Source organism: Cnephaeus nilssonii (genome assembly GCF_951640355.1).
Source record: "Cnephaeus nilssonii genome assembly, chromosome: 6".
Classification (NCBI taxonomy): Eukaryota; Metazoa; Chordata; class Mammalia; order Chiroptera; family Vespertilionidae; genus Cnephaeus; species Cnephaeus nilssonii.
Window position 1 is genome coordinate 13,135,321 of NC_137077.1, and position 14,501 is coordinate 13,149,821.

The 14,501-nt window shown below is 43.5% G+C and overlaps 1 protein-coding gene across 3 annotated transcripts in view; it reads right to left on the reverse strand.

Moving 5' to 3' along the window:
* The window catches only part of STAB2 (stabilin 2), a 128,357-nt gene extending 114,686 nt beyond the window's left edge, over nucleotides 1-13,671 (reverse strand). For all 3 annotated transcript variants that reach the window (XR_013813717.1, XM_079775418.1, XM_079775417.1), the window contains exons 1-5: nucleotides 13,481-13,671; nucleotides 10,165-10,298; nucleotides 8,782-8,897; nucleotides 3,770-3,855; nucleotides 2,850-2,919 (exon numbers count right to left, since the gene is read on the reverse strand). Coding sequence is in view for 2 of the 3 variants with exons in the window: in XM_079775418.1 (XP_079631544.1) it covers nucleotides 2,850-2,919; nucleotides 3,770-3,855; nucleotides 8,782-8,897; nucleotides 10,165-10,298; nucleotides 13,481-13,558 (484 nt within the window). In the remaining variant the exon portion in view is untranslated. The remainder of the gene's footprint in view (nucleotides 1-2,849; nucleotides 2,920-3,769; nucleotides 3,856-8,781; nucleotides 8,898-10,164; nucleotides 10,299-13,480) is intronic.
* Between the last annotated feature and the right edge of the window lie 830 nt (nucleotides 13,672-14,501).

A 14,501-nucleotide genomic window follows, 5' to 3' on the forward strand; every position in this document is an offset into this window, starting at 1 on the left:
GGCAGAGGGATTCCCAGATGCCATTTAAAGAGCCCCTGGTATTTGTTTCCAATCTCTAGGGACACTAAGAGCTTGAGGTGTGTGACTTTGAAGTGGTCAAAGCCACGGCCATTTGGGTCAGAGGGACAGTGCACAAAGCCCCCCGTGCTGGGCCCCTTGGCAGAGTGAGCTGCTCCCTCCCCCGTGTTTTTGTAGCACCCCCTGTGCTGTGCACACTGGACCATAACTGTCACCCGTGTTTCCAGCTCCTTGCGGGTGGGGACCTAATATCTCCCTTTTTTGGATCCCCATCCCCTGTCAGGGGCCTAATGTTGGGTGCTTGTCAAGGGCAGAATGGTGCAGGGCTGGGCACCCACACTCTGGAGTCAGACACCTCGGGTCCAGACCTGCCTCTGGCCCTGTAATAGTTGCGTGACCTTGGGAAACCTCTCTGCTTCTTCATTCATAAAAGGCGGTACCCGGCTTGAAGAGTTGCTGCGCGCATCCAAAGAGATGCCTCTTCCCACGCAGCCTGGCACACAGCAGGCGCTCAGCAAATGCCAGCTACTGTCATTAACAAGACATGACTGTGGGACTGACTTGGGGGTCACGTTAGAGGAAGTGGGCTTTGCCTTCTGCCCCAACCAGGAGCGAGGCCCTGAGTGGGCTAGGGCCTTGGCAACGGAGATGAACTCTCTCGCTGATGCAGCTCTAAATCACGTCTAAGTGAATCAGCAGGCGGGTAGGAGGCTGTTCCTGCAGCAGGTTAAAGCCAGCGTTAAAAATAAACGCAGCTAATAGAGCTGTCCTACTTCTAGCAGCCGCGCCTCCTCTGAGAGACCAACGCCCCCTTGGATGCAACAACACTGGCACCCAGTGGATGCCTGGCTGAAGAGGTTTGCAAGTTCCCCTAGTCCTTGCCAATGGGAAGTGACCAGCCATCACTGAGCCATTGATTGATTGATTGATTCATTCCTAGGTGAATAAGTGTTCCCCTTCCTGTTGTATTGCTTTTGTCCTCAGGACTTGCTTCTGTTGATTGAGCGCTTATGCTATGGTGCTATGAGCTTTGCTACATTGCCAACCCTGTGGAGCAGGTATTCTTATTCCCACTTTATAGATGAGGAAGGCTCAGAGAGGTTAAATAGCTTGTCCCAGGTCACACAGCAGTGGATTTCAAACTCGGGCCAGTTTGATTTCAAAGCCTGTTCTGGAGCTGAGCTCTCCAATGTGGTCGTCACTAGCCACGTGCTGCTATTTAAACTTAAACTAAGCGACATGAACTAAAAGGTAAGGTTCAGCGCCTCAGATGCACCAGCCCCAACTCAGGTCCCCGATGGCCACCTGTGACCAGGCGTGCCGTGGGACAGCCCAGACAGAACAGTTCCATCGCCACCTGAGGTTCTACTGGAACCCAGGGTTTGGAATTTTTCCTCCCGACTCTCAGTTTAGGTTTCGTTTTCTTAACAACTTAGGTTTCTAAACCAACTCTCTCTCTTTCACGTGCCCTTTCTCCACGGCACCAGTAAGTGTGAAGAAATACCCCTTTATTTAGAAATGTTTGGGAGCTCCGTGCATATCTGTGCTCATTGGCAGCCAACACCTGTTTCTTGAAGGCAACATGAACTCTTCTTTCTAAATTTTCATCCCAAAGCACTGACTTTGCTTTCTTGGGAAGCAAGCAATGCTAGATGCTGCCTTTCTTCCTTCCCATCTCAATATTTATTTAAAACTAGGACCCCAGCGCACGATTCAAAATCACGTGGCAACGCCCACCATCGAGTCCCTGGTCCGGCCCTGCCTCGCTCCCCAGGCCTCCCAGCAGCCGTGGCCACTGCGGGTCTGGCCCTTCCTCCCTCTCTGGCCCTTGAAGCAACCCGGCGGCTGCTGATCAGGCCCTCCCCCAGCGCAGGCGTGCGGAGATCCCTGCCACCCCACCCCCGACACTGTGCGCGCACAACCTCCTCCTGTCTGGTCAACCCATTACGGCGTCCTGGTTAATTAGCATATTTCTCTATTTTATATATACATATGATTTAAATTCTATTATTATGGTTCAAGGGATGAGGATGTGGGTATTTTTTTTGGGGGGGGGCATCCTTCATTCTGCCTGTAGCACTGTGACTCCCTCCCCCTCGGGTGAGATAACTCCAAGGTGAGTGTTGGGCACTGACTCCGGAGCCCCCAGTCCAGGGCATTAACCGGTCATCACACTGCTCTCTGGCCTGACAGCACACCCTTTACTGCCTCTGTGTCACTTTCTTAGTGTTTCTGCCGTCACCTCCCAAATATGCTACTTGTATTGGAACCCTTGTTTCAGGGTCTACTTCTGGGCGAAAGAAGGAACCAAAAATAAGAGACTAGACCAGCCAGTGTCAAGTTTGTTTGTTTGTTTGTTTAACCTGCAAAATGGAGCCAACCACCTCTGCTCACCTCGGGCATGTCTTTGTGAACTCCCGAAAGGAAGGGACAGACCAGAATGTGGTGGGATCTCTGGTGGAAGTGAAGGCCCCAAGGAGAAGGTCAATGCTGAGACCAGGATCCGGAAAGAGCTCAGGGAGAAGCTGGGCAGGCAAAGAGCAGGGGATGTCTGATCCTGGAGTCTGGAGAGATGGAGTTGTGTGCCCCCCAAGTTTGCCAGGAAGCATTACTGGTGAGTAGCTGACGGCAAGTGCTAAAAACCACAGGAAACTCTTTTTTTCAAAAACTGAGTTCTATCAGATTTGTTACCAACTCTGCGTTGCCTTTGCAGACTTGGTTATACATAACTGTTCAATGTTTTCCCCCCAAGGAACAGTCTTTCTGGGGTCTGCAGCTGTTTGACTTTCTATGTGTCCAAATGCATTAGACTACACAAGAATCAGACATACCTCCTGTACAGTTGGGTCCAAATAAGTTGTCATCAGCACAGGTTTCACAGGCTGTTCCACCAAACCCTTCCTGCAAGACACCCCAGGGAGATGACGTTAGACCCAGCGTGATGGTTGTCACCTGGGAAGCCCTGGGCTTCTCACTGGTGGTGTGGTCTGTGCTTATTTCTCATATATATCTCCCCCCGTGCTTATTCTGAAGCTCCTTCTTTGTGTTTTCCCTTTATTCTTTGCTGTTTTTGTGTTATAAGGGTACCTCAATCCCTGCATCATTTTTTTTTTACAGTGAGTCCAGAAGAAAGCTGCTTTGTTCATCCAAAGATATAAATAGCGAGCAAGTGGTAACAGCCCCATCATAATTTCACCCAAGGGCGAAACGAAAACTCCTTCAGGGTTGCATTTCTGAAGACAGCCCAGCTCAGTCATTTTCAGAAGGATTTCTCTGTGTTTCAACCAAAGGCTTGAAAATTGCAAAAAGTCATTTTCATGGGATACCAAAGAAATTCTTCAATGGCAGACCCCGTGCTTGACAACCGGTGGTGTGGATGAGAGCTGATAGTGGTGATTATTATCAATAACAACAATTTCTATAGCCCTGTGCAGTTTCACAAAGTATCACATCTATGACCTTATTTCACTTTTCGACAAATGCAATCACACAGGATTACTATCAAACCCATTTTATAGATGGACACACTTAAGGCTGAGCAGTTAACTGATTCACTCCAAGGCCTCCAAGCCTCTGATAAGTAATTTTGCTGCAGATTGTCTATTCTTTTCACTAGTATCGCTTCTTAGAGACTCATCGTGTGTGTGTGTGTGTGTGTGTGTGTGTGTGTGTGTGTGTGTGTGTGTGTTTAAGGAGGGACAAAAGTTAAGGAGAAGGAGCAGAGTCAGGGAGAACACGTTCCGGAACTTACTTGGCATGAGCAGCTTCCGTTTCCTTCCATGCCTTCGTCACAGCTGCCCCTGCCGCTGCAGGGGGACCTGGCTCCTCCTGGGCACTCTAGGGAAGCAAAGGGCTCAGCTTCATTCATTTTGATGGTGCACAGACATTCCGCAAGGATGCATTCAGCACCTACTATGTGCCAGTCAGGGTGCTAGTTGCCAGGGACACAGAAAGAAATGAAGACTCTGCTGGCGTCTCCCGGGGTTACACAGAGGAGGCCAGCAGCCCAGTGTCATCTGGGACTGTCACAAAAGACATTCTCAGCAACCACACTTGACAGAGAGATTACAGACTTTGCTATGAGGGCACATTTCTGATGCATTGTGACGCTCGGGAGCTGATAAGGCTATTTTAGGTCATTATCACATTTCCCTTTGCTCCCTGCTACTCTGGTGGTCCTTGCACTGTGACTTCCCTCATGCGGGAGGCTTGCCCCTTATAAGCTGTCAGCAAATCATGGGCTGTCTGTTTCTTTAGAGGAAGATAATAAACTTCCTGCCAGTAGGAGGCCAAGGACCTCCCTGTAACTTTATCTCCCAAGGTGCCTCCTCCATGTCACTACCTTTGTTTAAAAGCTTGGCTCACAGCCCGGCCAGCATGGCTCAGTGGTTGAGCATTGATCTATGAACCAGGAGGTTACAGATTGATTCTCTGTCAGGGAACATGCCCGGGTTTTGGCTCAATCCCCAGTGTGGGGCATGCAGGAGACAGCCGATCAATGATTCTCTCTCATCATTGATGTTTCTATCTCTCTCTTCCTCTCCCTTCCTCTCTGAAATCAATAAAAATATATTTAAAAAAATAAAAGCTTGGCTCACAGCTAGGCAGAGAATACGTGCTAGTATTGCATTTACAGCTCTGGTTGAAACTGTCTGTCTGGGAAACTGATATAAAACAGGTTCCTTATGTAAACTCAGTATTACTTGTCAATCAAAGCAAAAAAAAGGGCATGCCTAATGAGTGGTTTCAAATCCACATAGTCTGTTATTTGCAACCTGTGCAGTGAATGGCAAAGAACATACAACAGGAAAAAAATGCAAATAACGATACAAAAACCAAATACGCATAATTCAATGACATTGACTTCAGAAAGAAGAATCAAGGTCATTTCCCTTTGAAATAGATTGTTTTGCCACATTCTTTCCCCATTACTTTGAGTTGTAGCACAAATCTGTTAACGTTGATGGTGAAATAAAGAGAACTGGTATGTTCAAATAAAAAAATCCTATTTCATCTAAAATAGAAATTGGTTGTTTAAATGTATTAAGTTTCAAGGTTAAAAACATGTTTTTTGGCTAATGAGAAAAGACTTTCATATGCAGATCTGATAAATCAGCACAAGTTTCAATGAGGGAGAAGCACATGAAATATGGGTAGAAACACCTTTGTTATGTCAGGATGACATATATTTTTTTCCTCAAGTGAGAATTCATGCCTTCTTTTTCTTTCTTTTTTTTGGTGGGGTCTATGAAGATGTTTATTAGAGTTTCATTTAACAAAGGGAATATTGGAAATAACTTAAATGTTCCAGATAATGCATTTGTGAACTAAATGACAGAACACTCATCCAATGAAGTATTTACTAAAAAGTCATTCAAAAAAGTGTCACTAAACCATTTCTATTGGCATAGAAAATTTTCACAATACACCATTAAGTGAAAATGACAAATTACAAAAAGGTATGTTAAAAGTATGATATTTTAAATAAAGGCAATGGGTAGGTACACAAATTTTTGTATTTCAAACAAATATTAGCAAAAGGTAATAATGATAGTAATAATAATAACAACAGTTAATACCGGATATCTTTGGAAGATTATTGATGTTTATTTTCTTTATTTTACTTATTAGTGCCACCTAATTTTCTTTAACAGACACATATTACTTCTGAAGAATAAACATTTTAATAATGTTTATTTTTCAACAATTACAGCTGATGTACAATATTAGTTTCAGGTGTACACCCTGGTGATTAGACACTTACATCCTTTATGAAGTGATCACCCCGATGAGCCTCGTACCCATCTCACACCAGGCATTGCTATTGCAACATTATGGACTATATTCCCTATGCTGTAATTTTAGGAGAGGATGAATAATTTTTTTTCATTGTGCTTTTCTGTATTTTCCATGTTTTTAGAATGGATCACAGAGTTATGTTCTAACTTGAAAACTAACTTGAAAAAGGAACAGTTAAATAATTTAAAAAGTAACCCGGAGGTGTTGAGTATGGATGCAGTTCTCCGTGCACGAAAAGAGGAATTGGGTGCTGCTCTTGCCTTGGAGAGAAGGCCATTCCAGAGCCCGCACTGCCTCAAAAAGAAGGATGGGTGCGTGTCAGCAGCTCCGAGTGGCCTTCTCCTTGCGGAAATGTGAAATGATAGGCAAGATCTCTTGCCATCACTGCGGAATGTGAGGGAGAGGTGAAAGCCACAGCCCAGCAGAGGACTTATCTCTTTCCTGAACCAAAGGAAGGAAGCCCTCGGAGACACTATGTTCGGAAGATGAAGATAACGGGGAGCACACTTTTGCCCAACGAGCGGTCAGCAGAAAGAACGCCCACGCCTTGGTTTTCACAGGTTTTGCTGCAACGGCCTCGAGACCTATCAGAGGAAAATGCCCGAACGTCCAAGGAACCCTCTAAGACTCCTTCGATCTTAGGTGTGAGCTTTGCCACGTGTGCACGCAGCACAGTGTGATGGCATGAGAGACTGGAATCCCGTTTGCCTGTTCATGCTTTATGAGTTACCCAGTGTTTAAAAAGGCCTCGGAGAAAGGGTGCCATATCATTTGCCTTCCATTATCAGAGGTCTATTTTGACCGGGATTCACTCATTTATTTATTCATACAACTTTTTAAAAGTGTCTTCGTAGTGTCGTACACTTTGCCTAATACTTTCACCTGTACCAATGTTTTAAAGTCTCAACTATATTTTTGTAAAGTAGGACTTTTTACTATATCCCCATTGACAGCTAAAAGGACTGGCACCGACGCAGGAAATAACTTGCCCAAAGCAGTAATGATGGAATTGGATTCAAACTTAAAACCCGGCGTGCCTTTGCTCTCCTGGCTGCGGTCTGTCATGCATTATGTTGAACACGCTGACTTCTGTTACTGTATCTTGGACAAAGCCTTTTCTTGTCTTCAGTGTGTCTGATGAATAGCTTAGCACCAGATTAGTTTTTGTGGGTTAGAAAGAGAAAAGCAAACCTAGGAGTTCTTTCTAGTATATCAGGTTGTCTATCAGAACGGGAGGTGATATGATCACATTTGACACGAAAAAAGTTGTTGAAATCTGGAAGTCTGGGCTGATCGCTTGATTCTGATGTCATCAACTGTTAGAAGCTGGGCTAATCTCTTGATTCCGATGTAATAATCTCTTAGAAACACACTGTGCCAACGTGCTGGGGTGACGCTGAGAGCAGAGCAGTTAACAGAGAGAAGGGCCAGGAGATCCTAGACCCTGTCTTTCTCTCTCCCTGGCAAGTTTGGTGCCAGCAGCTCTGAACTGGAACTGGCTTGATCACTTAAAAGCCCAAAGGAAACTGTCAAGAGATCATCTTCAATATCTGACTCCTCATATGCAAAATGGAGATAAAAATGTCTAACTCCAAGATTTGTTTTAAGAATGAAACCAGATAATATCGGCCACGGATTTCTCTAGCAACTAATGTCAGCGATGCTGAGTAAATGGAAGCGATTCTTCATTAGTTAAAAAAAAAGAAACCAGAGACATTATGCATATAATACAGGCGCAACTATTTAGAAGCCATATGGAATAAAAAAACGGAGAAATAAGCCAAAATATTTAGGGTCTCATATGTGTGACATAATACAAGTTGCTATTTTTTTTCTTTCTTTGTACTTTTCCTTATAAGCTGTATACAATTTTCTTATATCATTATTATTAGTTTTGTTGTTGTTAATCTTCACTGGAAGATATATTTTTCCATTGATTTTTTTTTCCAGAGAGAGTGGAAGGGAGGGAGGGAGGGAGAGAGAGAGAGAGAGAGAGAGAGAGAGAGAGAGAGAAAGAGAGAGAAATATCGATATGAGAGAGACACATCGATCTAACTGAGGCTGGGCATCCAACTGCATACAACCCAGGTACGTGCCCTGGACCAGGAATCAAAACCTCAACCCTTTTAAGAGTGAGCCAGCGCTTTAACCACTGAGCACACCGGCCAGGTCTGATTATATTATTTTAATCAGAAAAAAAAAAACACAACTAAAGAGAACTAATCTCTCCCCTTATGTGTATACTTCAGGATATGTTTTCATTACATTTAAGAAGTTGGAAAGCAAATGGTAAAGTCATGAATTAAAATGCCTTATTTTTCACTACCCAAGAAAAAAGGGATCTCATATAGTTTGCATGTCATAGCAAGGATACAGTCACTACTTGAGTGTAAACATCTATAATCAGAATAGAAGTTCCATTTCAGCTCACAAGCGCTGTGCTTGATCACAGGAGAGTCTAAGTATACTATTGACTCAGACTTGGCGGGTAGTGTTTCTTACAGTGGAACATGGTCATTACAGAGTTTGCTATTCCATCCTAAAACTTAAATTTTTAGAAGATTGAATGATTATTTTTGTTGCCAAACAATAACTATAGTCTTTGAGATGTTGTCATAAAACTTCTTCTTACAGTAAATTTGAGATCATAAGAACCCAGCATTCTTACTTCCTCTCTATGGTCAGTGACCTTTTTTTTTTGTAGGAACAGGTAGCTTTTCCACTGTCCCTTTTGCTGAATTGTAAAGGAATTCTCTTAAAGACAGATCTCTGACTGGAGGAAAGCAGATTTCTTTAGAAAAGCTGAGAGGGCAAGAACAATTTTCTACCTACTGACAGAAATGCGCCTTTCTAGAAAAAGGTGCTGACATTCTCCTTTTACCCGGTTTCCTTCCTCTCAATTTTCCATCCAATGGGACACCGAGAAGCAAGTATCCAAATCTAAGAAGGGTGTTTGCCACTTACCCATGCAGTCTGGGCCCCAGTGGCCTGGGCAGCATTGAGGCTGGAGGTAGTCCTTCCTACAGATGTGGCGGCATCCAGGGAGAGACAGCGAGTATGATCTGACCATAAAGGTATACCTTCAAGGGTAAAGAGGGACACAACCCATCATCAGAGCAATGTGTTAACTCAGGCAGTGGGATTGCCCTAGATTTTTTTAGGTCTTTAGGCTTGCCTACATTAAAAAAAGAATATATAGATCCCATTTTACTTTCTAGATAGAAAAAATGTAATCACGATTTATCTTTAATTGTAAGAAATGGATGAAAACCATCAGGGCCCAATGAAAATAGGGGTGAAATATCTCGCATGATGTCGGAGTGAAGTTAGTAGACGGGAAAAATGATGTTAGGTTCTAGGCCCATGCTGGAAATGGACATCAAACTTGTCACTGGGTGTCCCAGCAGCCAATGAAAGAAGAGAAAGAGCATGAGTGATGTGGTGCACAGGGTCTCACTAAAGTTGCTATATAATTTTAACCTTGAACCCTAAGTCTTTCAGACATACTTTCTAAAAGGATCTAATTGCAAATGTGCACCCACTTTGGCAATTGAGTAGTCAACTGCCACGTATGGTTGCTAATTCAATCCAGCCAATGTTGGGAAACTTCTGTTAAAAATGATGATTTGGGTTTAGAATATAGTGCAGTCACATCAAGCAAATACAAATTTAAAATCTAACAGTTTTAAGGTTTCTTTTTACGCAAAGTAAGACATCATACTAATTTTTCATCCCTGAATTAAAAATAAAACTCACTGAGGACTGTCTAAGTTTTAAATTAGTGAACTAAACAAATTAAAAAAAAGTGTTTTCATTTGAGCTGCATGGCTGTAACTATTAGCGGGTGAGTAGAACAGTTCGTTATCCTGTGCAAGGATTAACCTTGACTGATGAGAGTGTTGAATCATAAAAGGATTTCAGGAATACAGTGCTCACATAAAACACAACAAAGCTGTAATTCATTTGCCTCCCTTATTGGGGTTGTAATTAGTATCAGGATCCATAGCTAGTTAGTAAGATGAGTGTCAGACCCAAGGCTTTTTAACATGTCCTGACTAGAACCCTTTCCAAGTGAAACAAAACTTAGATTTTCTAAGTAAAGAAGGGCAAAAGAAAGAGAGAATATTTATGTGCAATATAATGTAGTCAATTTAGTATTAAAATGCAATCCATTTTTTAGATTCAAGGTCATAGTTGTGAGTTACCTAAGTTTGAGCTCAATGTGGCCTTAGAGAAAGAGACAATCATGGCAATGCTTTGTAGTGTTTGAGACGGGAGATTTCTATTTGGATTCACAATCTCTTGAATTTCAAGACTGGAGCACAATGACTTTCTCATAATGAGTACCTGCAATCGCGAACCCCTATGGAGCCGTTGGTAACCTTGGTGTAACCATCTGGGCAGTCAATTCCAAAGCTGAGCGAGCAGGATTGGCACTCAGTCCTCAGGACAAGCAGAGACTTCTTATCACATCGTTTTGTCTGTGAGAGCATAAAAAAAAATCAACTTCCATTAGCTGAGCTTTGCTTGGCCAATCTTCTCCACTGACTTTACGTCAATGGAATCACAAGGAGGGTTATAAGGTTGATTAGTAGTGACTGGCAGCCTGCTTTCAATCTTATCTAGAAAGAATGCTGGGATTGACAAGCAATGTCTGCCTGGCTGTGCAAGGGCTGCTTGTACCACGCGTTTGCCATCCCTGCTCTAAAGTCTGGAGTCCAGCAAGGTAAGATAACCTCATGACATACACTTCTCTAAATATTGTAGAGTACTCTTTTCTTAAAAAAAAACCACCACCACCAAAAAAAAACCCCACCACACAAACATTTATCTTTATTGTTGAAAGTATTACAGATGTCTCCCTTTCCCCCACATTGACTCCTCCTAGCCCTCCACCAGGCCTTCATCACTCTATTGTCTGTATCCATGGGCTATACATATATGCATGTAAGTTCTTTGGTTAGATCGGCAAATCTCAAGCATATCCTTTCAGCATTAATTCCACAGGAATAGGCTCGTCTGGGTGCTAAATGCCGTGGAGCATACAGTGTCTTCTCCAAAGATATTTGTATTCTTTGGATTACAATCCAGCTAGAATATGGGCTCCGTGAGGGCGGCAATATTTTTCTACTTTGTCCTCTGCTGCTTTGTCCGAAGCACCTAGAACAGTGTCTGGTACATAGTCATGCTCAGTAAATATTTGCCGATTGGCTTAATGAGTTGTAGGAAATCAGACAGGTATACCAGACACAATGAGCGACAGCAGGCAGCAGAGAATGTTATGCCGAATGTTGCAGATTGACTTTGGCCCTGAGGCTCCCTCACTGCCCAATGCTGGCGCTGATCCTCCCAAATGAATTTCCTCACCTGTTTCAAGTTTCCTTCATTTCCCTATCAAACTTAAATAGAAACAGCTTTATATAAGGAAAAGTGACAACTTGGGAGTCAATGACCTGAACTTGGAATCAGGCTCAACATCTTGCCAAGTGTACGATCTGGAATGAATTTCTTCCTCTTTGCCATCCTCTATAAGGAGGATATCTTGATAGCCACTCTCCAGGACACTGAGAACTTTAAATGATGCACCACGTGCAAATTGCCTGGCCCCGTACTGGAGATCGTAGGCAGTAAAGTCCTGTATCGCTTCTCTATCTCCACTTCTGTGCTTTACTTGTTGCCTTTCCTGATGGGAATGTTCTTTCCCCTCTCCTTGGCTCCCCAAATGTCATATCTTCAAGGCCCTGTTTAACACCACCACATACACAAAACGACACTCATCTCTCTTGCTTCTCTCTATGGTTGGCCAGTAGAACACATTTGTTGTCTTTGCTCTCCATTTAAAAACCACCACTCTCACTTTTTCTTGTCATCTCAAGGGGCCCAGCACTAGGTTAGGGGTCTTGGGAACATCATAAGTACTTCTAAGTTTATTGACATCTGTAAAGGCTGCACCAGAAGAAACCTTACATTGACAGAGCAGTTCATGGTTATGCATACCCCCAAAGGCATCATGTATTTGAACTCGACCACCCCAAAGGTAAGTAGGGCAGGTGTCATCATCCTCATTTTAGAGAGGAGCAAACTGAGCTGAGGGGAGGTCCAGTGACCTGCTTAAGGCCACACTAGGAGTCAGTGGCCTTCTGATTCCTTGCTTGGCCATTTCTCTTCCATGCACACTGTATAGTGGGGGTGGGGGGTGGGGTAGAAAAACAAAATCTCTGTTTTTTTTTTCCTGGCTGGAATGGTATATATGGAATAACAAAAACCACCCTTAGATATAATTTCAATTAATCTCTGTTAATGGTCACAATACTATTTTTAAAGCAGAATTTTCTTTTACATTAGGGTTTTCCTTGTGGATAAGCATATGGAGTGACATTGCTTTGTCTTTTCTTTCTTAGTAGGCCAGAGTTAATATTCTCTTTAAACAATTAAAAAATTATTGATTTGAGAGAGAGAGAGAGAGAGAGAGAGAGAGAGGTAGATCAATTTATTGTTTCACTTATTTATGCATTTGTTGGTTGATTCTTGTATGTACCCTGACCGGGGATCCAACCTGCAACCTTGGTGTATCAGGACGATGCTCTAACCAACTCAGCACCCGACCAGGGCTGAATATTTTCTTTTCAAAAATCCCTTGTCCTTTTCAAATGGAATAGCTCATTCTACTTCTCATATGATCTCTTCTTGAAAACTCAGCTTTAAGCATCAGTCAACACCTGATTTCTCCACTCATTCTGATGACAGTGATGGTGACGATGGTGATTTCTGCTGTGTGGACCACTGTCAAGGGAGAACCGAAGTGTTCAGGGTTGAACAGCTAGTAAGCTGTGGAGCAGTCACTGATCCTCAGAAATATTTGTTAAACTCATGAAACCACAGTTCAAACTCGGAGAGCTGGAGTGAGTAACCTTTATGCCATTTTCAATGTTTCCGGGAAAATATTATTAGAGTACAGCCAACTGAAGTAAAATTGGCGTTGATAAAACTTTTCCCGGCACAGATGCAGAATCACATTTGTGTTTTATTATTGATAGAGCGGAAGTCATATCTTGCGAAATGCATTTCAACTAAATCACTCGGGGTGACTCCCACACCCCCTCCTTTAGGTTGGCCTTGTTGCAGACCTGACATTGAATTTGTTCTAAGTTGACAACGCATGGGATCTTGCTTGAGAGGCTGGCGTGCTGGTGTAAAAGTGCCCTGGGTACTTTTACTACAACTTGGGAAGGTGGAGGGTGAATACCTGATGCATTTTGTCATGCTGTATTTCTCAGCCAGATATCACTCAACTTGTAATTTCCCAGAACATCTCTCCACAGCCATTGTTATGTTCTATATTCAGTATGGCACAATGGGAAGTGAGTGATGAGACTACTAAAACAAACAAAACACACCCAGGATACCAAAATCTGCAAGGAAACCAGAAATGTGAGCACTAAATTCTGAGAGTCCCAACAATGGCATTTTAGCACAGAACGAACCAACTGGGCTGATGAAAGAGGATGCATCTCCACTCATATCCTATTCTCCACAGCGTCCTCTTTATTTTAGGAAGCTCCCATAGTACTCTGTACCCTTGACAACATAGTAAAGCAAACAGCTTTTGAACACACCCTGAAAATGAACCATTTAAAAAAAAAAAATAGAAGTCTCATCTTACCTGCTCTGTAGTTTCCAGTGGGGAGCAGACATTTTGTACAACCAATCCAAGAAAGAAAGGGATTGAATTTCGTAGCATGGCGAGAAAATATTTGCTCCTTCTCCGTGCCAGGCCCCTGTCAGAGCTGTTTACCTATTTTAACTTTGTCTGAAGCGCTCCCAGTGAATTCTTTCTCATTTCAGTGTCTGTTTTTAAATCCTTCCCTCTCCTTTCCCTGGATTGAACCAGATGACATGTGAGACCCGCCTCTAGACAGGAAAAATGGCAAATCCAGGGGTTGCGGTGACATTGGCCACTCTCAACTGTATATATGCCCTGGCTGAATGGCAGGATATCCTGAAGGGGCTGGAGCAGAAACACGATCTGAATTTTTGTGCCTGTGAAACTCCCGGGAACAAGCTCCCTCCTCCCACTGCTCTGCCCATCCTGCCTCTGGTTCTGTCTCCTCCTGGACCCAGAGACCCACCACCATTCCCAGAGCCACGCCATGGGAAACTGCAGGCCTTTCTGTCTGTATCCAAGCTTGCTGTCTGGCAGTATTGGTGGGAGTGCCCACAAATGGGTACACTATCCTGCAGGGAATGTTGCAGGAGCCCAGGTCCTTGACTTTGAAGACTAGTGGTGGCCTTAACCTGGTGTGGTTGGCAAACTACCGCAAAGGGATGTCTCTTTGCAGATGCCAACAGTGGGTTTTGACTCATCCTTTCTCATCTTCCATGTCACTTCAGTAGCAAACGACGGAGCCTATAGGTCTCATCTTAGCCTTCAAGGCCACTTCTTCAAGGATCTTGTGCCAGCTCCTCTGGGCCTGACCCTCCAATAGCAGCTTGGAGACCCTCCTAGAATTGTGCACATAAGGGCATGAAAATCTAGTCACCTCCATCACAGTTCTCTGTCTGTATGTCTGCCTCCCATGCCCAGGTGTGAATTCCTTGAGGACATATACCCTTGACAGCCTCGTGCAGAGACTTGCATTGGACAATAATAAAAACAAATAATAGCCAATATTTGTTAAAACCTT